The 27,273-nt window shown below is 41.5% G+C and overlaps 1 protein-coding gene across 3 annotated transcripts in view; it reads right to left on the reverse strand.

Annotated features, from left to right (window-relative positions):
* Positions 1-27,273, reverse strand: part of LOC128705855 (uncharacterized) — a 623,755-nt gene that overhangs the window by 306,524 nt on the left and 289,958 nt on the right. For all 3 annotated transcript variants that reach the window (XM_070092017.1, XM_070092006.1, XM_070092020.1), the window contains exon 5: positions 12,650-12,828. In XM_070092017.1, the coding sequence (XP_069948118.1) occupies positions 12,650-12,828 (179 nt within the window). The remainder of the gene's footprint in view (positions 1-12,649; positions 12,829-27,273) is intronic.

Raw genomic sequence — 27,273 nt, forward strand, 5'->3', positions numbered from 1 at the left:
TTTGTGGGGTATGGTACATGGCGGAGGTGCAGGAATGCAGGAGGGTGAATTCGGAATTAGTTACAAGCAGGGTTTTGGGTAGGCTTAGAAGCTTAAGGGTTAGGGATGTAGCGTTACAACAGAGAGTATTGGTGGTTAACTCGCTGGTCTACAGTAAGGTGTGGGGGGTGGCAGAGGTGTTTCCTTTAAGAGTACAAGACATTGTGGAAATCCAGAGGAGGGTTTTAAGGTATGTGTGGGGGTTTGGGAGGGCATGGTTACGTAAGGAAGTGGTAATGATGGATGTGCGATGAGGGGGGTCTCGGCTTATTGGCGTTGGGTCCTAGAGTAACGGCTATATACATTAAACAAAGGTATATTCGGGCAGGGGGGGGGGTGACCGGGGTGTTAGGGTGGGCAGGGTGATGGAGGATGCACGCAGACGGTGGTGTGGTAGGGATTTGAGGAATTGTGAGGACATGTTGAGGCTTTTATTGACTATAAGACAGGTGTCCAAATTAAAGGTAAAAAGGTTGGTGCGTGCTGTGGGGGGTCAGGGTGTCTTACAAGTGGTCGCTGTATACCTAACATATGACTGGCAGACGATTTGGAAGGAGTTTAGCTTGCTTAGGATACCAGCGGGGGTAAGGGAGTTTGTACATAGCTTTCTTATGGGAATTTTGGCCTCTAAGGAAGAGCTGCGTAAAATGAGTCTTGTAAGACAGGCCTCATGCTTGCACTGTGGGGACGTCGAAACAGCTTTTCATGCGGTATTTTTTGTTACTCTTTGAAGGGGATGAGATTATGAATGGGGGGTGTTATCAGACTTTTTTTTTGGTGGGGGGGGGAGATGGTCGTTCCTACGGGCTTAATTGTTGGATGTAAATGGGGTGCCAAGGGATGTAGGAACGGCTTTAACGTATGTCATAGCGGATTATTTATATGTATCTTGGGGGATGAGGGAGGTAAGGGGAGATTTGAAGATAAAAGCTTTAGCATCGAGGTTTTATAGAACGATGTATAGGAATAGACAAGTCTATGGGGGGCGGTGGGCAACCAGCTTCTCGGAGGGTTACCGGAATCTCACTGTGGGTCGCCTCCTTCTCGTGAACCCAGGGGGCGGGCAAAGGGTTGGTCTCCTTCCGAGGGATGTATGTGGGTAAGGTGGTTCAGCAGCAAAGTTGTGTGGATAGTGTGTGGGGAATGGATGATGTGAAAGAATGCGATATGTGATATACTAGTTTAACCTCTGGTTATGTTCCCTGCGTACAGGATAACCTTTCTAACCATGGTAACTAAACCTTGGGTTCTCGGGTTAGGCACAGTACTGTGTTAGTTTTATACCCATGTTAAATTTAATTGCTGTTCAACGAAATTGGTAGTGGGGTGCTGTGACTGTGTATATTTGTATTGTTGTTAAAAATTAGTGGCTTTAGTTATGAAGTTTAGTGGTATGGTTTAACACCTGGAGTAAAATACCTGTTCCCTTTTACGCACAGGCGAATGGTGTGTTAATTTGTTAAGGCGTTTTTGTTTTTTGGGACACACGTTTTTAATATTTAATTATAGTATTGTATGTAATCTATACAAAGCATATTATTGTGGCATTCAATTATAAGAGGAACAACGCTAGGGGGGGGGTGTTGGAAGGGTGCGTTAGGGCTTTATATATACTAGTTGCAACACTCACGATTTCAGGAATAAAGCACTGGGCGAATAGATTTGCCGTGGCTGTGCACCCTTTCAGCCACACTGTTAGGATTATGTGCTCATTGTAGGTATGAGTTGTTATGTAACAACAAGGTAAGGTATAACATATTGTGCAGGTAGGCTGAGTGAAGTAAACCCTTACTAAACTTGATTGTTCCAAGCTACTGTAATTTTACAGCTGTATGTGCATCATATGTATGCATCCTCATTTTAAAGTTTATACATATATATTTATTGCACTCGTTTATATATTCTTGTTGCAACACGCTTGCAATGGATACATAGCTATGGATATACTGTGTAAGTTTTGAATTTAGAGGGAACTGATTAGTATAGGTGGGGGATGATTATGTCACTTTAGGGTAGTGTCTAGGACACTTTTGGAGTGGAAGTTTACCTGGGTTTATCTTTTAATAAACCTAATGATATTCGGAGATGTAGGTTATAGTGATATGTGCATTGAATATTGTTTATCTTTGTAAATAAATTATGATAGAAAATAGCCTTTATAATTATGTTTGTTATGTGCTGCTGTATGTTACAGCAGTAAGTGCAACACATGTATGTTACAGCAGTAAGTGCAACACATGTATGTTACAGCAGTAAGTGCAACACATGTATGTTACAGCAGTAAGCGCAACACATGTATGTTACAGCTGTAAGTGCAACACATGTATGTTACAGCTGTAAGTGCAACACATGTATGTTACAGCAGTAAGTGCAACACATGTATGTTACAGCTGTAAGTGCAACACATGTATGTTACAGCTGTAAGTGCAACACATGTATGTTACAGCTGTAAGTGCAACACATGTATGTTACAGCAGTAAGCGCAACACATGTATGTTACAGCAGTAAGTGCAACACATGTATGTTACAGCAGTAAGTGCAACACATGTATGTTACAGCAGTAAGTGCAACACATGTATGTTACAGCAGTAAGTGCAACACATGTATGTTACAGCAGTAAGTGCAACACATGTATGTTACAGCAGTAAGCGCAACACATGTATGTTACAGCTGTAAGCGCAACACATGTATGTTACAGCTGTAAGCGCAACACATGTATGTTACAGCAGTAAGTGCAACACATGTATGTTACAGCTGTAAGCGCAACACATGTATGTTACAGCTGTAAGTGCAACACATGTATGTTACAGCTGTAAGTGCAACACATGTATGTTACAGCAGTAAGCGCAACACATGTATGTTACAGCAGTAAGTGCAACACATGTATGTTACAGCAGTAAGCGCAACACATGTATGTTACAGCAGTAAGCGCAACACATGTATGTTACAGCTGTAAGTGCAACACATGTATGTTACAGCAGTAAGCGCAACACATGTATGTTACAGCAGTAAGCGCAACACATGTATGTTACAGCAGTAAGTGCAACACATGTATGTTACAGCTGTAAGTGCAACACATGTATGTTACAGCAGTAAGTGCAACACATGTATGTTACAGCAGTAAGCGCAACACATGTATGTTACAGCTGTAAGCGCAACACATGTATATATTTTCAATTTTCGGGTTATTGACAATCGTTGCCATTACTGATATTGTATAGTAGTTTCAGTCAGGCGCTGGACGACTAGCAATGATCATAATGTTTTGTTTTCTTTGTAGCCTTTAAGTTGTATAGATGGTGGATGGTTAAGTCCTCCATGGTAGAGTCCAGTACACTTTAGGAGTTGACGGGGTGATTGAGTTTTACCCCTTATATGACATGATTGTAATAAATTATGTATATAATTATATGAGAATTGTATATGTAATGAACTTTTAAATAAAATATATAAAAAAAAATCACCCCACCCAATAATGTGGGTGATGTTACAAAATCCCATGCACTCTGTGCCCGCTCTAGTATATTGGTCAGACAGGTAAACCTTTGCAAACCAGGTTATCAAACACCAGTAATCAATCAGGATGAGCTAGGAGTCGAATGTTATCTTTACCCATGTTAGTTCTTGTAATCACCCACTGGGGTGGGCTGCTGCCCAGATCATTGTACACAATGGTTCTGTCATGGAAATTAAAATAATTGAATCTTCTCTCTTGAAAAATGAGAGGAATGTCGTATACATCTCAAGTTATAGGCTGTACAGACTCGAAGGCTATTTAATAGAGTTTATTGTACACAACGTTAAACAACAATATTACACAAAATTGCAGGATTGCTCATTATGCCAAGGGAGTCTCGTGATATTCCAGTGACGTCAGACGAGAGTTTACACACTGAACATCACGTTACGTCCGTCGTGAAAATCGATGTAATATATATGTTATGTTAAGTCCGTCGTGAACGTCGATATATAGCTTCAAGCTTGGCCCATCATAATGTACAACTCGCCCAGCTACTACTTCATAAAAGTATCGTAAGGCTACAAATACTCTAAACCAAGTAGTTGCAATCACTGACTGCAACATGATCGATTTAACATCTGTAGTAAGGAAGTAGGCAGGGGTTCATAAAGGTATGGGTGCGCATGTGTGGATATCATAGGAAAGCCCCCCTTCCCCCCAAAAAAAAGAGGCAGAGTGACCTACTGATGTCCTAACCCGTCTAGGTACAGAAGTACAAAGGTACACATACTTGATTGAACATGTTGATTGAAACCAGTTTAGTGGTTTACAGAATTAGACTGTTAGTGGTGTTAAAAAGGAAAAAAATCAGGAACTGTCTACTTTTCACAATAAACAAAATTGAAAGAGTAGAGATCAATAAATAATACATGCATATTAATCAAACTCAGTTATTGTTGGTACAGGTAATGGTATATCATAGTTACCGAGGTCTTCAGACAGGAAAGGTTGATGTGACATTAAATCTAGCCCTACTGAAATTATTTAAATCATTTATGGTGCTTAATTTATCAAATAATCAAGATTTTTTTTAACATTAAAAGTAGAAACATTGCCAGCAATTTGGCTCAACATATCTAGTAGGCATTAAATAAGTTATAAGAAACTAAACCTATGGAGCTAATTATGGGTCTGGATAAACTGACTTATGTTCTCAGATTTTTTCGTATATATATGGAAAAGACTGATTGGTTATCCTGAATTTTTAATTAGTTCATCTTTGCATGTCTTTGGACGTGTTATTGACTTGTTAAAGTTTCAATTTTTTTTATATTTTATTTAAAATCACATTTACAAAATACATAAATATGTGCAATTTAGTGGCACATATGATCAAAATCCACAATGGTACTGCTATAATCTAAAATTGCACTAAGACAAATTCAACTCAACCAACATCCTACCTAAAAACACAAAAATGTACATAATACATTGACATCCTCCGTTCCAATTCCGACTCCCCCCCCCAAAGTAAAACAATGTACAGTGTAACCTGGCTAAAACAATAGCCACTCCACATTTAATTAAATATCAGTTTAAACCTATGTTTAATTCGTCTATAACCCAAATATAAATATAAACAATCACCATTGGCTTTATATTTACACACGACACAAAATCAACGATATCGAAATTAGTTGCTATATACCACACTAATGGTATTACAATGTTCCATTTTATGAAAAACTTTGTGACGTTACTCCAGGCCACGCTTACAACATACATAATGGCTCTAATACCACCATCAAAAATATCACATAATACACTTTGAATACGTAGTCGTGCAGACCTACTTTCACATGACTATCATGTGGATGGAGTGACCCACCACTCCATCATGTATTTACATTTCATTACAATTCCCAATTAAAAAAATATATGTTATGAATTAAGCCATAACAAAGTGATACATGCTGTAGACGATATTGATTTGCACCCGAGTGTTGTTTCAACACAATAACACCAAACCCAGGAAGTTTCATTATCTCTTAGAACATTACTTTCACACCAAACACCAATCAATTACATACGCTTTCCTCTACTCCCACCCATTACCTCACACAATCCCCCAATCGAACACACAACATTCATACATCGTAGTTAATTAAAGGGCAGTTCACACCGGAACATACAGGTGGCCTTGTGCTATTCTTGTAACAACATCAAAACGTTGAACATTGCACAAAAAGCCATAATGCAAGACATGTGACACATTTTTATATAATATATGTAAACCTTATACACAGAATAATAACTCGGATCATTCTTAATTATATAGAGTCCATGATACAGCTGCCCGGTATGTCGCCACAGAAAAACAACGTTTCCATAGAATGATAAAAGCAAAATACAACGTACAAATTCTCATGCATCTCTAATACTCTACAGCAAAAAGAAAAGACTCAGTATAGTTGTGGTTGTAAGACCCCCCCAGTATAGTTGTGGTTGTAAGACACCCCCCCCAGTATAGTTGTGGTTTTAAGACACCCCCCAGTATAGTTGTGGTTGTAAGACCCCCCCAGTATAGTTGTGGTTGTAAGACACCCCCCCAGTATAGTTGTGGTTGTAAGACACCCCCCAGTATAGTTGTGGTTGTAAGACCCCCCCAGTATAGTTGTGGTTGTAAGACACCCCCCCAGTATAGTTGTGGTTGTAAGACACCCCCCAGTATAGTTGTGGTTGTAAGACCCCCCCAGTATAGTTGTGGTTGTAAGACACCCCCCCAGTATAGTTGTGGTTGTAAGACACCCCCCAGTATAGTTGTGGTTGTAAGACACCCCCCCAGTATAGTTGTGGTTGTAAGACACCCCCCCAGTATAGTTGTGGTTGTAAGACACCCCCCAGTATTGTTGTGGTTGTAAGACACCCCCCCAGTATAGTTGTGGTTGTAAGACACCCCCCCAGTATAGTTGTGGTTGTAAGACACCCCCCCAGTATAGTTGTGGTTGTAAGACACCCCCCAGTATTGTTGTGGTTGTAAGACACCCCCCCAGTATAGTTGTGGTTGTAAGACACCCCCCAGTATAGTTGTGGTTGTAAGACACCCCCCCAGTATAGTTGTGGTTGTAAGACACCCCCCAGTATAGTTGTGGATGTAAGACACCCCCCCAGTATAGTTGTGGATGTAAGACACCCCCCCAGTATAGTTGTGGATGTAAGACACCCCCCCAGTATAGTTGTGGTTGTAAGACACCCCCCCAGTATAGTTGTGGTTGTAAGACACCCCCCAGTATAGTTGTGGTTGTAAGACACCCCCCAGTATAGTTGTGGTTGTAAGACACCCCCCAGTATAGTTGTGGTTGTAAGACACCCCCCAGTATAGTTGTGGTTGTAAGACACCCCCCCAGTATAGTTGTGGTTGTAAGACACCCCCCAGTATAGTTGTGGTTGTAAGACACCCCCCCGTATAGTTGTGGTTGTAAGACACCCCCCCAGTATAGTTGTGGTTGTAAGACACCCCCCAGTATAGTTGTGGTTGTAAGACACCCCCCCAGTATAGTTGTGGTTGTAAGACACCCCCCAGTATAGTTGTGGTTGTAAGACACCCCCCCAGTATAGTTGTGGTTGTAAGACACCCCCCAGTATAGTTGTGGTTGTAAGACAACCCCCAGTATAGTTGTGGTTGTAAGACACCCCCCAGTATAGTTGTGGTTGTAAGACACCCCCCCAGTATAGTTGTGGTTGTAAGACACCCCCCAGTATAGTTGTGGTTGTAAGACACCCCCCCAGTATAGTTGTGGTTGTAAGACACCCCCCAGTATAGTTGTGGTTGTAAGACACCCCCCCAGTATAGTTGTGGATGTAAGACACCCCCCCAGTATAGTTGTGGTTGTAAGACACCCCCCCAGTATAGTTGTGGATGTAAGACACCCCCCCAGTATAGTTGTGGATGTAAGACACCCCCCAGTATAGTTGTGGATGTAAGACACCCCCCCAGTATAGTTGTGGATGTAAGACACCCCCCAGTATAGTTGTGGATGTAAGACACCCCCCCAGTATAGTTGTGGATGTAAGACACCCCCCCAGTATAGTTGTGGATGTAAGACACCCCCCAGTATAGTTGTGGATGTAAGACACCCCCCAAAATGCCCTACATGTAACACACAACATACATATTATAACATTTATTAGCCATATTTGGACATATTTTCGACGTGTACCATGTCGTGATAACCTTCTAATTATAAAACGAGGCCAAAAAACCTTTCACACAAATAAAAAGCATGTTATCACCCTACCATAATCGCATACCCCACTCTAACCCCTTTTTCCCCCCAGCCCTGACAAATCTCTGTTTTACGTATAGGGCTTTCACTCTCGGCACCAAAGCTAAAAGGCCCACATCCCAGCTGCGTACATGGGACATCACCACCTCCACCATGCCCTCTCAAAACCCCAGACATAACGTAATACCCGACGCTGGATCTCCTGCACGTCTTGTGTCCTCAAAGGTTACACTTCAGTCATACTCCACACTTTACTATAAACAAGCAGATTAACTATTACCGCCCTCTGCTGTAAGGTGACATCTCCCGCTTGTAAACTCTGTAACCTACTCAATGCTTTCTCCACTGGGAAGGGTACACTGAGTGTACCCTTCTGACCTCCTGCGCATCCACCACTGCCCACCCAAACTCCAACCCCAAATCCCCCCCACCAGAGAACCCACCTCCAACAAACTCGATTTCGCCCTATTTACATGCATGCCCATCACTCTCCCCAAAAAGCTCCAACATCCTTCCCAAAGAATGCAAACCCTCTACCCCATCTATCAAGACAGTGGTGTCATCCACATAACCCACTATACCTATACAAACGTCCCTCTCCCCCTGTAACGTCCCCCCCTCTACTAGTTCATAGAACGGATTCTGCATACACGCAAACAGTATTTGAGAAAGAGGGCACCCTTGCCTCAAACCCCTCTCCACGTTAACCAGCCGCCCCAACCTACCATTGTCTTGAACCTGCACCATTGCTGATGAGTACAGCATATCAACCCACCACACAACCCTTTCCCCAAAACCCTGACGCAACAAACTAACCCTCAAAAATTTCCTATTCACACAGTCGTATGCATTCTCCCAATCAAGACCCAATAGTCCTCCCCCTTGCAACTCTCCAAAAAATTCCTTATGCACCCATGACCATCTCTCATACTTCTCCCCGGTATGCCCATCTGACCCCTATGTTTAACTGCCCCTGTAACCTTCTTCATCCTATTGCCTAAAATCTTCGCAAAAATCTTATAGTCAGAGCACATTAGTGAAATAGCTCTATATGCACTTAAGACTCTTCCCTCCTGCTTTTTGTGCACCAATACAACCATCCCCGTACTTAGTGTTTGTCCTAGCTTCCCCTTCTGTAGCATGTAATTCATGACCTCCACCAGACAGTGCTTAATATGCTCCCAATGAACTGTATAAAAATCATTTGAAATCCCATCTATACCTGGCGCCTTGCCAGTACTCATGTTGAACACTGCCTCCTCAACTTCCCCCATGCTAATCTCACCTCCCAACTCCATCCCCTCCCCCTCTTGTCTCCCCAACCAACTCCTCCCCCTAAACACTTCCTCAATAGCATCACCCTCCTCCCCTGCCCCCATTTCCCCCTAAACAAGGTATCAGCATAATTACTCATGCCTTCTGTAGTTGTAAGCGCCTGACCCATATGATATCCACCCATACCCTCACTTACCCCCAATAGCAATATAGTAGACTCCTTCTGTCTGACCCAAAAACATCGTATGGCATCAAAATGGCCATTATGTAATTCCGCCAATCTACGCCTGAGTTGTGCAATGGTCCCATACTGCCCCCCACCCTCCTCATAACACTCATTCAGCTGACCTTCCAAATAATTCTGTAACCCATATCTCTTCCCTACCCCTATATTTAAAGAATCCCGGAATACCCGGTTTAGCCTGCTTCTCCCACCAATTCAAGACACACAACCCTGCTTCCTGTGACCCCCATAGAGATTGCCACCATTCTCCAAAAACCTTACTCACTCCCTCCCCTTCAAGAGTCTCACATTTAATTTCCAATAACCAGGTTGGGTCCTAACCATACCATCCCTGTCGAGATCCGCAATAACCGCCCTATGGTCAGAAAATCCCACATCAAAGGTCCTAACCCTCACTATGCATATTGCCTCCATTGCATAGAGTTTATCCAGACATGCAGCATAACCCCTTCATACAAACGTATACTCAACCCTCTAACTACCCCTCCCCACCACATCGAAAACCCCCACATCGCCCAACTCATTGCGTAATAAACCCAGCACACACCCTGCCCCCTCGGGTCAACATCACCCTGTCTTATGGCACAGTTCCAATCTCCTCCTCTCACAGTGACTAAAGGCAATCCCCTAAAATGATACAGCAATACATCCCTAACAAAATTTTCCTTAACTCTTGCATTGCCGTCTGCCGGCATATATACTCCTATAAAACATACCCTAATCTCACCCCCACTCCCTCCACTCGCACAACCACCCCACCCCCTCCTCTCACCCCAAAACATGCAAGGGACTGATCTCCTTCACAGCCACAGCAACCCCCCCCTTTTAACCTCAACGAGCCACTCACATACATCTTATATCCCCTCAAATGCAACTCACATCCAAACCTGTAATTATGCTCCTGTATGAAACAAATATCCACATCAAATCTCCATAGAAACCACTCCACCCACACTCTCTTAACCTCAGCCCTCAGACCATTGACATTTATAGTGACAACCTTGAAGTATTACAGTAAAGGTGGTTTCCCCAGACGCCTTTGCGGCGTACTCGAAATACTGGGCAGCTGACTAGAGCCACTTTTAGCACTCTGTCTATCCTGACCCCCTACCCCCTCTGTTTCCCTCGAACCTTTCACCACCTCAGTACTGGTACAACCATGTCCTGGGGGCTCCAGCATGGTCTTCCATGATTTCTTTCCAGGCTGTTGTCCTGGCTTTAACACGTCATCCATGTCCAATGCCCCCGCTGCTCTTTTGCACCTCAACCACCATCTTTTGCTGCTGACCCTCCCCACAGAAGGTCTCCTCACACTCACGTGTGGCTGATGCCCCCACCACCACACATTCAGCATTCACACCATCAGGACTTCCTTCCTCTGCACCCAAGAAGTCTTTCAAGACCTCCTCCAGCAGGCCATCCTTATGCAAAACACTCATGTCAACAGCCGCCTCCACAGGTGTCTGCTCAGCCTCCGTGCCCACAGGCAATGTGGAACACGTTCCCATCTCCAATACCGCTCTGTCCACTTCGTCACTCCAACTTCTAGGCGCCTGCCCTGTGGCTGCACCTATCCCAGGCACCAAAGTGGCCAGCTGTTGGTCCACCGGTGTTGGCACTTGTTCACGCCAGCCCTGCCTCCAATGACACTGGGCCGCCATATGATCATAAGACCCGCACAACCAGCATGTCCTTCGTTGTCCTGCATAATATACATAGACCTGCGTTCTGTAGTCCTCCAGCAGAACGTACGATGGAATCGGCTGCCTCAGCGACATCTTCAGTGTGAATGTTCCCTCCAGCAGCCCCATATAAAGCCCATCCTTCCACACTCCCAATTCAGCCGCATGAACCGTGTCATACGTAATAAATACCGCCACAACATCATATTCCGTAGCCTCGAATGACACATTTCTGATTTTTACCCACGTTACGTAGCTGGAGACATCATGAAGGCAGACCTCCACTGCTGTATTAATTGTCATCCTCTTCTCCTGGAAAGCGTCGACTATGCTGGCGTAAAACCCAGCACTCATGAACTTGATGAAATACCTCGTCAATCCATTAACTGTAACTCCATACAGTTCTTCGTACGGAATGCCGTACGCATCACGGATGATACTAGGAAGAACCACATGCATCGTAGAACTGTTAAGTGTTCCGCAGACCAGCTCCACACAGACCGTGTTTACACGGCGTCCATGTCGGTCCGCCATTTTGGGTACCTAGGTACACCAACCGCCACCTGGGAACAACAGTGGCAAGCGCAGAGAGCGTCCTCCCTACCCGCAGGTTGAGAGACGATTGATAAAGTTACAGTTGACTGATTTTAAAGTATTTTTTCATAGTTTGGAATAAGTATCTGTGTCGTCTATGAGATTACTGATTTTACCTTGGTAATCACTTTCTTTTAAAATTACTAATGAATTTATTTTGTCTATTTTAGTAATATGCAATTTTCAATTTTTAATAAGAGTTTCATATGATTTAAAAAATCAGTGAGAACAATCAATATTATTTTGCTTCATTATAAACCATTTATCTCCTTATATTGATTTCAGTAGATTTTTCAAAGTTACAAAATTATTATTATTATTATAATCAAAAAGAAGTGCTAAGCCACAAGGACTATACAGCCAAAGTTACAAAAAAAATTTTCAATTTTTTGGAGGTTGCAAAACTTAGACTGAAACCTAGAACAGCGGTTGTGGTCTTATTTAATGCTTCATTTGACAGGTAAAAAAGTTCTCATTAGTAAGTTTAGTCCAGACATTATTTTCAATTAGATTGTCTAACTTGCTATTTAGTTTGTTTTTGAGCTGATTATAAATTCTTCTGAGCTTGTTTTTATTTTAATTGAAATGCCTGAATCAAAAAAATATTTTTCTTTGATTTCAATGTTTTCAATGCCTCCTTTTTTTCTATTACAGTAACTTTAACATAAGTAAACAAAAATAATTATCATGAAACTATCAGAGGAGCGATATTTCAAGTCAAGAAATCCATATGGCAAAAATCATTGAGCAAAACTTGTTTATTCAGTTTTTTCCTCTACATTAAGGCGACGCCTTAAGATTATGTGACTTTAAGATGATTCTGAAGCAAAAGAAGTATGATAGAATTGCGGAAATATCAAGTAACAAGTGATCTGACTCCTGACCCATCACGCTGAGCCAAAAATGTAATAAAAACGACATTTAAAAAATATACTGAGTGCATATTTAAATAGCTTAATCAAGAAGCGTAAAAATAAAAGTTGACGTAAAGTTACTGTAAATATTTATTTTTCGAAAATAAATAAATGAAACAGAATGAAAATTATGCAGAATTTAATTAGCAACTGACCTTAGTAAAGTGACGACAGGCTTTGACAGCAAAGTAAGCAGAAATAACAAAGACAGCAAAGACAGCAACGACAGCGATAGTATGGAGAGCCACGAGAAACATAGCCATCAACACTGACTGAACTGACACATCTTCTGTGGCTTTGAAGTAATCCTTATACGCATGGTTACCGTCGTCTCCTGAAAAACCATTACATACGATTACTTTATTTATAAATAAACAAGAATGTATATATATATATATATATATATATATATATATATATTCTTTTCTGTCCTCATGTATTGTATCCAGAAGGCTAGTAGCAGTGATTCTCCCTGAACATCTTAGGGACAAGATTGGAGTCCAGGACCAAAAGTTCATTGACGGAGCCATGATCTGGGATAATCTAACGGGCTCTGAAACCAAATATGCTACCCCCAACAACTACAAACAATCGTACTGGGATAGTCCAATAGTGGAAAATATAGCCTCAACAATGCTTCAGAGTGTGTCAGGGAAGGATAGAGCCCGCCTCCTGGCAGTGAGAGCCCCTCATGCAGGGGATTTTCTATTGGCTGTTCCCAACTCCAGCCTTGGCACACGCCTCGACCCACAGACCATCCACATCGGTGTTGCCCTTCGACTTGCCGCTCCTATTCTCGCCGAACACAGGTGTATTTGTGGCAGTGAAGCAGCAGACCGATTCGGGTACCACGGTCTTGTGTGCTGTCAATCCGAGGGAAAGATTGCAAGACATGAGGAGGTTAATAACATTATCAAGAGGAGCCTCGCAACAGCCGGATGCCCAGCAGTAAGAGAGCCACCCCAGCTATGCAGATCTGATGGCAGCCAAAAGCGTCCAGATGGTATCACCCTTCAAACCTGGACAGATGGGAAGCAGGTGGTATGGGATTATACATGTGCATCTACCTTGACTGATACCTATCTCCAATACACCAGGGAGGAAGGAGGGGCAGCTGCCAGCTTCAGGGAGTCCGAAAAGTCTATAAAATATGGAGAACTTGCCCATCACTATATGTTTGTTCCCATAGGCTCAAAGACCCTTCGCTCTTGGGGAAAGAATACATCTAAATTCCTTAAGGAGCTGGGAAAAAGACTCATCAGGGTAACTAGGGATCCCAGGGCAGCTAGTTTTCTGTTCCAGCGGCTCAGTGCGGCTGTTCAAAGGGGTAATGCCTGCTGTATTTTGGGCACACGCCCCAGCTCTGAGGAGCTGGAGGAGATTTTCGCCTTATAATCGGTGATACACAAGTAACATGTACCGTATATGCCACCTTTATATCAATAATGTATCACTTAAATCTTATATATATATATATATATATATATATATATATATATATATATATATATATATATATATATATATATATATATATATATATATATATATATATATATATATATATATATATATATACATATATATATATATATATATATATATATATATATATATATATATATATATATATATATATATATATATATATATATATATATATATATATATATATATATATATGTCGTGCCTAATAGGTAAAACTGATCAATTAGCAAGAATTCATTTAAAATTTAATCCTTTCTAAAAATTTCTTTTATACGTTTAAAGATAATTTTTTTCATTAATGTTAATGTAAAAATTTTTAATTTTGCACCAAAATATTCTTAGAAAACTTACCTCACCTTATTATAAGAAGCGCAGTTTATTTTAGCCTAATCCTACTAAATATATTTTAAATACTTTTACGGCAATTTAATACTAAATACACACAATGAAATATATTTTTTTTCGTTAGGTTTAGAATGATTTTTGCGACATTATTACATACACAAATTTTTGCTTGTCCTATATGGCAAGATGAGCGTTGCTATTTAAACCACGATCGCAAATTCTGCCTATTCGTCACGACACACACACACACACACACACACACACACACACACACACACACACACACACACACACACAAACACACACACACACACACACACACACACACACACACACACACACACACACACACACACACACACACACACACACACACACACACACATACACTTTAATATTAAAAGTCTTAAGAAGAGAAGGCATATCAACCAAGTTTTCATGGTAAGGGAGAACCAACATATTTTTAGTTGAATAAGGCTGGTTGTCCCTTTTTGGATTGTAAAAAGTATTTCTAGCAACTTTAAAAGATTTATCAATTACAATCCAAAAAGGGACAACCAGCCTTATTCAACTAAACATATGTTGGTTCTCCCTTACCATGAAAACTTGGTTGATATGCCTTCTCTTCTTAAGACTTTTGATATTAAAGTTGTATTCAAAAATCTTGATCCCAGTGCGACTGGGAGGTATAGGGGTGCGTAAAGCAACGCATGTTGCTTTACCTGCTTTTCTGTCTTCGTGTTTGGCTTCCAGTGCATTAGTCAAGAAGATAGTGCCCGAACGCTTGAGAGACTTGGTAGGAGCTCAAGACTGAAGCAGCAAATCGGTGGGACACCCTTACAGACTCCTCCAGTAGACCAGCTCCTCCCAAACAGCACAAACAGTCCCACTGGGACAAACCGATCATGGAAAAAATCGCCAACACAATGCTCTCCAATGCTTCAGGAAAGAACAAAGCTCGTCTCCTGGCAGTGAAGGCACCACACTCAGGAGATTTCCTGTTAGCTGTTCCCAATTCCTCCCTGGGCGCCCGTCTCGACTCACAGGCCATTCGGATTGGTGTTGCTCTTCGCCTAGCCGCCCCCATCCTCACCGAACATAGGTGTATTTGCGGCAGGGCGACAGCTGATCAATTCGGACTCCATGGTCTCGTGTGCCACACAGCAGAAGGGAAGTATGCCAGACATGAGGAGATCAATGACATAATAAAGAGAAGCCTCGCCACAGCCCGTTGCCCAGCTCAACGGGAACCCCAAGTACAGAGGTCTGATGGAAGTCAAAAGCGTCCTGATGGAGCCACTATGCTTCCCTGGAAGGATGGAAAGCAGATTGCCTGGGACTACACCTGTGCTGCCACATTGGCAGACACCTACTTGCCATACTCTGTAGTGGAAGGGGTTGGAGCTGCCAGCCACAGGGAGACCCAGAAGATCCGAAAATATGAAGACCTTCCCCCTTGCTATAACTTCATTCCAATAGGGTCGGAGACCCTTGGAGCATGGGGCAAGTGTGCTCTAAAGTTCCTCAAAGAGCTGGGTGAAAAGCTCATCATAGAAACCAAGGACCACAGGGCGACCAGCTTCCTCCTTCAGAGACTCAGTGTTGCGATCCAGAGAGGAAATGCCTGCAGCATTCTGCGCACGCGGCCCACCTCTTGGGAGCTGGACGAAGTATTCGAGATGTAGCTCTGAGTTACCTATGTTGTTTTACTTTGTATCATATTTTTGTAAATGTTTTGTCAATGTATTTTGTCTTTAAATAAAATATATATACATAATATAGGGGGTGGTAGGAGAAAATTCTCAAACAGCTTCAGGGAGAATCTTGAGTTTTCCCTGAAGCAAGTTTAATCTTTTCTCTGAGGATGAGGGTCCCCATAACAGTTCTAGAGGTGGTACCTCCCTATATTATATATATATATATTATATATATATATATATATATATATATATATATATATATATATATATATATATATATATATATATATATATATATATATATATATATATATATATAAACACCAGTGCCTACAACTGTGTGTATCTCTGAAGGCACAAGTGCCTATAACTGCGTGGATTACTGAAGGCACCAGTGCTTATAACTGTGCGGATTACTGAAGGCACCAGTGCCAATAACTGCGTAGATTACTGAAGGCACCAATGTCTATAACTGTGTGGACTAATGAGTGCACCAGAACTTATAACTGTGGATTACTGAAAGCACCACTGCCTATAACTGTGCGGATTACTGAAGGCACCAGTGCCTACAACTGTGCAGATTACTTAAGGCACCAGTGCCTATAACTACGTGGATTACTGTAGCCACCAGTGATTATAACTGTGTGGATAACTGAAACCACCAGTGCCTATAACTGAGTGGATTACTGAAGGCACCAGTGCCTATAGCTGTGCGGATTACTGAAGGCACAAGTGCCTACAACTATGCGGATTACTTAAGGCACCAGTGCCTATAACTATGTGGATTACTGAAGGCACTAGTACCTATAACTGTGTGGACTACTGTAGCCAAAAGTGATTATAACTGTGTGGATTACTGAAAGCACCAGTGCCTATAACTGTGTGGATTATTGAAGGCACCAGTGCCTATAACTGCGTAGATTACTGAAGGCACCAATGTCTATAACTGTGTGGACTAATGAGTGTACCAGAACCTATAACTGTGGATTACTGAAAGCACCACTGCCTATAACTGAGCGGATTACTTAAGGCACCAGTGCCTACAATTGTGCGGATTACTTAAGGCACCCAGTGCCTATAACTATGTGGATTACTGAAGGCACCAGTTCCTATAACTGTGTGGATTACTGTAGCCACCAGTGATTATAACTGTGTGGATTACAGAAGCCACCAGTGCCTATAACTGTTTGGATTATTGAAGGCACCAGTGCCTATAACTGCGAAGATTACTGAAGGCACCAATGTCTATAACTGTGTGGACTAATCAGTGCACCACAACCTATAACTGCGGATTACTGAAATCACCACTGCCTATAACTGTGATGATTACTGTAGGACCAAGTGCCTATTTCTGTGGATTACTAAAGGCATCAGTACCTATAACTGTGTGGAATACTGAAGTTACCAGTGCATATAACAGAGTAGATTTTTGAAGGTACCACTGCATATAACTATGTGGATAACTGAAGGTAGCAGTGCATATGAATGTGTGGATTACTGAATGTACCACTGCAAATAACTATGACGATTACTGAAGCTACCAGTGCATGCAACTCTGAAGATTACTGAAGAAACCAGCGGAAAAAACTCTGTGGATTACTGAAGGCACCAGTGCATATAACTGAGGGTTACGGAAAGCACCATTGCATAAAACTGTGTGGATTACTGAAGGTACCAGTGCATAAAACTGTGTGGATCACTGAAGGCAGCAGTGCACATAACTGTGAGGATTACAGACGCTACCAGTGCATATAACTGTGAGGATTACTGAAGATACCTCTGCATAAAACTGTGTGGAGTACTGAAGGTACCAGTGCTTTTAACTGTGTGGATTACTGAAGGTACCAGTGCATATTACTGTTTGGATTACTTAAGGTGCCAGTGCATATAACTGTGAGGATTACTGAAGGCACCAGTGCATAGAACTATGGATTACTGAAGGTACCAGAGCATATAACTCTGTGGATTACTAAAAGCACCAGTGCATATAACTCTGCGAATTACTGAAGCCACCAGTGCATATAACTGTGTGAATTACTGAGGTATCAGTGGATATAACTGAGTGGATTACTGAAAGTACCAGTACATATAACTTTGTGGATTACTGAAGGCACCAGTGCCTATAACTGTGCGGATTACTGAAGGCAAAAGTGCCTACAACTGTGCGGATTACTGAACACACCAGTGCATACAACTGTGCGGATTACTGAAGGCACCAGTGCATATAGCTGTGTGTATTACTGAAGGCACCAGTGCATGTAACTGTGTGGATTACTTAAAGCACCAGTGCATGTAACTGTGTGGAATACTGAAGGTACCAGTTCATAAAAAATGAGTAGATTACTGAAGGTACCAGTGCATATAACTGTGTTGATTACTGAAGGCACATGTGCATGTAACTGTGTGGATTACTAAATGTACCAGTGCATGTAACTGTGTGGATTACTGAAGGTACGAGTGAATGAAACTGTGTGGATTTCTGAAGGTACCAGTGCATATAACTGTGTGGATTACTGAAGGTACCAGTGCATATAACTGTGTGGATTACTGAAGGCCCATTTGCCTAAAACTGTGTGTATTACTGATGGTACCAGTGCATATAACTGTGTGTATTACTGAAGGTACCAGTGCATATAACTGTTTGGATTACTGAATATACCAGTGCATATAACTGTGGATTACTGAGGGTACCAGTGCATATAACTGTGTGGATTACTGAAGGTACCAGTGCATAAAACTGGGTGGATTACTGAAGGTACCAGTGAATATAACTGTGTGGATTACTGAAGGTACCAGTGAATATAACTGTGTGGATTACTGTAGGTACCAGTGCATATAACTGTGTGGATTACTGAAGGTAAGTGTACCATATAACTGTGTGGATTACTGAAGGTAACAGTGCATATAACTGTGTGGATTACTGAAGGTACTAGTGCATATAACTGTGTGGATTACTGAAGGTACCAGTGCATGTGACTGTGTGGATTACTGAATGCACCAGTGCATATAACTGTGTGGATTACTGAACGTACCAGTGCATATAACTGTGTGGTTTACTGAAGGTACCAGTGCATATATCTATGTGGATTTCTAAAGGCACCACTGCATATAACTGAGTGAATTACCGAAGCCACTAGTACACATAACTGTGTGGATTACTGAAGGCACCAGTGCATATAACTGTGTGGATTACTGATGGTACCAGTGCATATAACTCTGTAGACTACTGAAGGTACCAATGCATATTACTGTGTGGATTACTGAAGGCACAAGTGCAAATAACTGTGTGGATTACTGAAGGTACCAGTGCATAAAACTGTGAGGATTAATGAAGGCACAAGTGCATGTAACTGTGTGGATTACTGCAGGTACGAGTGCATAAAACTGTGAGGATTTCTGAAGGTACCAGCGCATATAACTGTGTGAATTCCTGAAGGTACCAGTGCATATAACTGTGTGGATTACTGAAGGTACGAGTGCATATAACTGTGTGGATTACTGAAGGTACCAGTGCATAAAACTGTGTGGATTACTAACTGTGTGCATTACTGAAGGTACTGAAGGTACCAGTGCATATAACTGTGTGGATTACTGAAGGTACCAGTGCATAAAACTGTGTGGATTAATGAAGGTACCACTGCATATAACTGTGTGGATTACTGAAGGTGCAAGTGCATATAACTGTGTGGATTGCTGAAGGTTCAAGTGCATTTAACTGTGTGGATTACTGAAGGTACGAGTGCATATAACTTTGCGGATTACTGAAGGTACCAGTGCATATAAATGTATGGATTACTGAAGGTACCAGTGCATAAAACTGTGTGGATAACTGAAGGTACCAGTGCATATAACTGCGAGGATTACTGAAGGTACCAGTCCATAAAACTGTGTGGATTACTGAAAAGCACCAGTGCATATAACTGTGAGGATTACTGAAGGTACCAGTGCATAAAACTGTGTGGATTACTGAAGGTACCAGTGCATATAACTGTGCGGATTACTGAAGGTACCAGTGCATATAGCTGTGAGGAATACTGAAGGTACCACTGCATATAACTGTGTGGAATACTGAAGGTACCAGTGCGTATAACTGTGTAGATTACTGACGGTACCAGTGCATATAACTGTGTTGATTACTGAAGGTACCAGTGGAAATAACTGTGTGGATTACTGATGGTACCAATGCATATAACTGTGTGGATTTCTGAAGGTACCATTGCATATAACTGTGTGGATTACTGAAGGTACCAGTGCACAAAACTATGCAGATTACTAAAGGTACAAGTGCATACATATAATAACTGTGTGGATTACTGAAGGTACCAATGCATATAACTGTGTGGATTTCTGAAGGTACTAGTGCATATATCTGTGTGGATTTTTGAAGGTGCCAGTGCATATAACTTTGTGGGTAACTGAAGGTAGCAGTGCATATAACTGAGTGGATTACTGAAGGTACCAGTGCATGAAACTGTTTGGATTACTGAATGCACTAGTGCATATAACTGTGTGGATTACTGAAGGCACCAGTGCATATAACTGTGTGGATTACTGAAGGTACCAGCGCCAATAACTGTGAGGATTACTAAAGGCACCAGTGCATATAACTGTGTGGATAACTGAAGGTACCAGTGCATATAAATGTGTGGATTACTGAAGGCACCAGTGCATATAACTTTTTGAATTACTTAAGGCACCAGTGCATATAACTGTGTGTATTACTGAAGGTACCAGTGCATGTAACTTTGTGGATTACTGAAGGTACAAGTGCATATAACTGTGTGGGTTACTGAAGGTACAAGTGCATATAACTGTGTGGATTACTGAAGGTACCAGTGCATAAAACTCTGTGGATTAATGAAGGTACCAGTGCATATAACTGTGTGAATTCCTGAAGGTACCAGTGCATATAACTGTGTGGATTACTGAATGTACCAGAGCATATATCTGTGTGGATTACTGAAGGTACGAATGCATGTAACTGTGTTGATTACTGAAGGCACAAGTGCATGTAACTGTGTGGATTACTAAATGTACCAGTGCATGTAACTGTGTGGATTACTGAAGGTACGAATGAATGAAACTGTGTGGATTACTGAAGGTACCAGTGCATGTAACTGTGTGGATTACTGAAGGTACCAGTGCATATAACTGTGTGGATTACTGAAGGTACCAGTGCATATAACTCTGTGGATTACTGAAGGTACCAGTGCATATAACTGTGTGTATTACCGAAGATACAAGTGCATTTAACTGTGTGGATTTCTGAAGGCACCAGTGCATATAACTCTGTGTATTACTGAAGATACCAGTGCATTCAATTTTATGGATTACTGAAGGCACCAATGCATATAACTGTGTGCATTACTGAAGGTACCAGTGCACATAACTGTGCATTACTGAAGGTACCGGTGCATATAACTGTTTGGACTACTGAAAACACCAGTGTATGTAACTGTGTGGATTACCGAAGCCACCAGTGCATATATCTGTGTGGATTACTGAAGATACTAGTGCATATAACTGTGTGAATTTTTGAAGGTACCAATACATATAGCTATGTGGATAACTGAAGGTAGAAGTGTATATAAATGTTTGGATTACGGAAAGTACCAGTGCATAAAACTGTGTGGATTACTGAAGGTTGCAGTGCATATAACTCCAAGGATTTCTGAAGCTACCAGTGCATATAACTGTGTGGATTACTGAAATGCTAGTGCAAATAACTGTGTGGATTACTGTATGTAGCAGTGCTGTAAACGTGTGGATTTCTGAAGGTACCAGTCCATAAAACTGTTTGGATTACTGAAGGTACGAGTCCACATAATTGTGTGGATTACTGGAGGTACGAGTGCATATAACTGTGTGGATTACTGAAGGTACCAGTGCATATAACTGTGTGGATTACTGTAGGTACCAGTGCATATAACTGTGTGGATTACTGAAGGTACCAGTGGATATAACTGTGTGGATTACTGTAGGTACCAGTGCATATAACTGTGTGGATTACTGAAGGTACCAGTGCATATAACTGTGTGGATTACTGAAGATACCAGTGCACATAACTGTGTGGATTACTGAAGGCACCAATGCATATAGCTGTGTGTATTACTGAAGGCACGAGTGCATGTAACTGTGTGGATTACTGAAGGCACCAGTGCATATAACTGTGTGGATTACTGAAGGTACCAGTGTATATAACTGTGTGGATTGCTGAAGATACCAGTGCATATAACTGTGTGTATTACTGAAGGTAGCAGTGCCTGTAACTGTGTGGATTACTGAAGGTACCAGTGCATAAAAATGTATGGATTACTGAAGGTACCAGTGCACATAACTGTGTTGATTTCTGCAGGCACCAGTGCATATAACTCTGTGAATTACTGAAGGCACCAGTGCATATCACTGCGTGGACTACTGAAGGTACCACTGCATATAACTGTGCAGATTACTGAATTCACCAGTGCATATCACTGTGTGGAATACTGAAGGCTCTAGTGTATATAACTGTGTTGATTACTGAAGGCACCAGTGCATACAACTGTGTGAATTACTGAAGGCACCAGTGCATATTACTTTGTGGATTACTGAAGGTACCACTGCATATAACTGTGCAGATTACTGAAGGCACCAGTGCATATATCTGTGTGGATTACTGAAGGCACCAATGTGGTACTGTGTGGATTTCTGAAGGAACCAGTGCATATAACTGTTTGAATTACTTAGGGCACCAGTGCATATAACTTTGTGGTTTACTGAAGGTTCCAGTGCATGTAACTGTGTGGATTACTGAAGGTACCAATGCATATGACTGTGTGGATTACTGAAGGTTCCAGTGCATATAACTGTGAGGATTTCTGAAGCTACCAGTGCAAATAACTGCGATTAACTGAAGGATTACTGAAGTGCATAAAACTGTGAGGATTACTGAAGCTACCAGTGCATATAACTGTGAGGATTACTGAAGGTACCAGTGCATAAAACTGTGTGGATTACTGAAGGTACCAGTGCATATAACTGTGTGGATTACTGAAGGCACCAGTGCATATAAGTCTGAGGATTACTGAAGCTACCAGAGAATTTAACTGTGAGGATTACTGAAGGAACCAGTGCATAAAACTGTGTGGAGTACTGAAGGTACCAGTGCATATAACTGTGCGGATTACTGAAGGTACTAGTGCATATAACTGTGTGGATTACTGAAGGTACCTGTATATGTAATTGTGAGGATTACTGAAGGTACCAGTGCATATAACTGTGGATTACTGAAGGTAACAGTGCATATAACTCTGTGGATTACTGAAGGCACCAGTGCATATAACTGTGTGTATTACTGAAGGCACCAGTGCATATATCTGTGTGGATTACTGAAGACGCTAGTGCATATAACTGCGTGGATTACTGTAGGTAGCAGTGCATATAACTGTGTGGATTACTGAAGGCACCAGTGCCTATAACTGTGTGGATTACTGAAGGCACCAGTGCCTGTAACTGTGTGGGTTACTGAAGGTACCAGTGCAAATATCTGTGTGGATTTTTGAAGGTGCCAGTGCATATAACTATGTGTACCAGTGCATTACTGTGTGGATACTGAAGGTACCAGTGCATATAACTCTGCGGATTACTGAAGGCACCAGGGCATATACTGTGTGGATTACTGAAGACACAGTGCATATACATATAACTGTGTGAATTACCGAAGACAAAAGTGTATATAACTGTGTGGATTACTGATGGTACCAGTGCATATAACTGTGTGGATTACGGAAGATACTAGTGCACATAACAGTGGATTACTGAAGGCAACAGTGCATATAAATGAGTGTAATACTGAAGGTAGCAGTGCATATAATTGTGTGGATTACTGAAGGTACCAGTTCATAAAACTGTGTGGATTACTGAAGGCACCAGTGCATATAACAGTGTGGATTACTGAAGGCACCAGTGCATATAACTGTGAGGATTACTGAAGGTACCAGCGCCAATAACTGTGAGGATTACTGAAGGTACCAGTGCATAAATCTGTGTGGAGAACTGAAGGTACCAGTGCATATAACTGTGGATTACTGAAGGTAACAGTGCATATAACTCTGTGGATTACTAAAGGCACAACTGCATGTAACTGTGAATTACAGAAGCTACTAGTGCATATAACTGTGAGGATTACTGATGATACCAGTGCATATAACTGTGTAGATTACTGAAGGTACCAGTGCATATAACTGTGTGGATTACTGAAGGTACCAGTGCATATAATTGTGTGAATTCCTGAAGGTACCAGTGCATATAACTGTGTGGATTTCTGAAGGTACCAGTGCATATAACTCTGAGGATTACTGAATGTACCAGTGCTTATATCTGGTACTTATGGTACCAGTACATATAACTGTGTGTATTACTGAAGGTACAAGTGCCCGTGACTTTGTGGATTACTGAAGGCACCAGTGCATGTAACTGTGAAGATTTCTGAAGGTGCAAGTGCATATAACTGTTTGAATTACTTATTGTACCAGTACATATAACTTTGTGTATTACTGAAGGTACCAGTGCATGTAACTTTGTGGATTGCTGAAGGCACCAGTGCATATTACTGTGTGGATTACTGAAGGCAACAGTGCATGTAACTGTTTGGATTACTTATGGTACCAGTGCATATAACTGTGTTATTACTGAAGGTACCAGTGCATATAACTGTGTGGATTACTGAGGGTACCGGTGCATATAACTGTGTGGATTACTGAATATCCTAGTGCAAATAACTGTGTGGATTACTGTAGGTAGCAGTGCCTGTAAATGTGTGGATTACTGAAGGTACGAGTGCATGTAATTGTGTGGATTACTGGAGGTACGAATGCTTGTAACTGTGTGGATTACTGAAGGTACCAGTGCATATAACTGTGTGGATTACTGTAGATACCAGTGCATATAACTGTGGATTACTGAAGGTACCAGTAAATATCACTGTGTGGATTACTGAAGATACCAGTGCATGTAACTGTGTGGACTACTGAAGGTACCAGTGCATAAAACTCTGTGGATTACTGAAGGTACCAGTGCATATAACTGTGTGTATTACTGAAGACACCAGTGCATATAACTGAGTTTATTACTGAAGGCCCCAGTGCATATAGCTGTGTGTATTACTGAAGGCACCAGTGCATGTAACTGTGTGGATTACTTAAAGCACCAGTGCATGTAACTGTGTGGAATACTGAAGGTACCAGTGTATATAACTGTAATGATTGCTGAAGATACCAGTGCATATAACTGTGTGTATTACTGAAGGTAGCAGTGCCTGAAACTGTGTGGATTACTGAAGGTACCAGTGCATAAAAATGTATGGATTACTGAAGGTTCCAGTGCATATAACTGTGTTGATTTCTGAAGGCACCAGAGCATATAACTGTGTGAATTACTGAAGGCAACAGTGCATTTTACTGCGTGGTTTACTGAAAGTACCACTGCATATAACTGTGCAGATTACTGTATGCACCAGTGCATATAACTGTGTGGAATACTGAAGGCTCTAGTGTATATAACTGCGTTGATTACTGAAGGCACCAGTGCATATAACTTTGTGGTTTACTGAAGGTTCCAGTGCATGTAACTGTGTGGATTACTGAAGGTACCAATGCATATGACTGTGTGGATTACTGAAGGTTCCAGTGCATATAACTGTGAGGATTTCAGAAGCCACCAGTGCAAATAACTGCGAGGATTACTGAAGGTACCAGTCCATAAAACTGTGTGGATTACTGAAGAGCACCAGTGCACATAACTGGGAGGATTACTGAAGGTACCAGTGCATATAACTGTGTGGATTACTGAAGGTACCAGTGCATATAACTGTTTGGATTACTGATGGCGCCATTGCATACAACTGTGAGGATTACTGAAGCTACAAGCGCATATAACTTTGAGGATTACTGAAGGTACCAGTGCATCAAACTGTGTGGAGTAATGAAGCCACCAGTGCATATAACTGTGTGGATTACTGAAGGTACCAGTGCATATAACTGTGTGAATTACTGAATGAACCAGTGCATATAACTTTGTGGATTACTGAAGGTACCAGTGCATATAACTGTGTGGATTACTGAAGGCACCAGTGTATATAACTGTGAGGATTACTGAATGCACCAGTGCATATAACAGTGTGGATTACTGAAGGCACCAGTGCATATAACTGTGAGGATTACTGAAGGTACCAGCGCCAATAACTGTGAGGATTACTGAAGGTATGAGTGCATAAATCTGAGTGGAGAACTGAAGGTACCAGTGCATATAACTGTGGATTACTGAAGGTAACAGTGCATATAACTCTGTGGATTACCAAAGGCACCACTGCATATAACTGTGTGAATTACCGAAGCTACTAGTGCATGTAACTGTGTGGATTACTGATGATACCAGTGCATATAACTGTGTAGATTACTGAAGGTACCAGAGCATATAACTGTGTGAATTCCGGAAGGTACCAGTGAATATAACTGTGTGGATTGCTGAATGTACAAGTGCATATAACTCTGTGGATTACTGAATGCACCAGTTCACATATCTGGTACTTATGGTACCAGTACATATAACTGTGTGTATTACTGAAGGTACCAGTGCACGTGACTTTGTGGATTACTGAAGGCACCAGTGCATATAACTGTGTGGATTACTGAAGGTACCATTGCATATAACTGTTTGAATTACTTATTGTACCAGTACATATAACTGTGTGTATTACTCAAGGTTCCAGTGCATATAACTGTGTGGATTACTGAAGGCACGAGTGCATATAACTGTTTGGATTACTTATGTTACCAGTACACATAACTGTGTGTATTACTGAAGGTACCATTGCATATAACTGTGTTTATTACTGAAGGTACCAGTGCATATAACTGTGTGGATTACTGAAGATAATAGTGCATATAACTGTTTGGATTACTGTGGGTACCAGTGCATATAACTGTGTGAATTACTGAACATACTAGTGCAAATAACTGTGTGGATTCCTGTAGGTAGCAGTGCCTGCAAATGTGTGGATTACTGAAGGTATCAGTCCATAAAACTGTTTGGATTTCTGAAGGTACGAGTGCATATAATTGTGTGGATTACTGGAGGTACGAGTGCATATATCTGTGTGGATTACTGAAAGTACCAGTGCATATAAGTGTGTGGATTTCTGTAGGTACCAGTGCATATAACTGTGGATTACTGATGGTACCAGTGCACATAACTGTGTGAATTACTGA

The sequence above is a fragment of the Cherax quadricarinatus genome, chromosome 3 (genome assembly GCF_038502225.1).
Source record: "Cherax quadricarinatus isolate ZL_2023a chromosome 3, ASM3850222v1, whole genome shotgun sequence".
Taxonomy (NCBI): Eukaryota; Metazoa; Arthropoda; class Malacostraca; order Decapoda; family Parastacidae; genus Cherax; species Cherax quadricarinatus.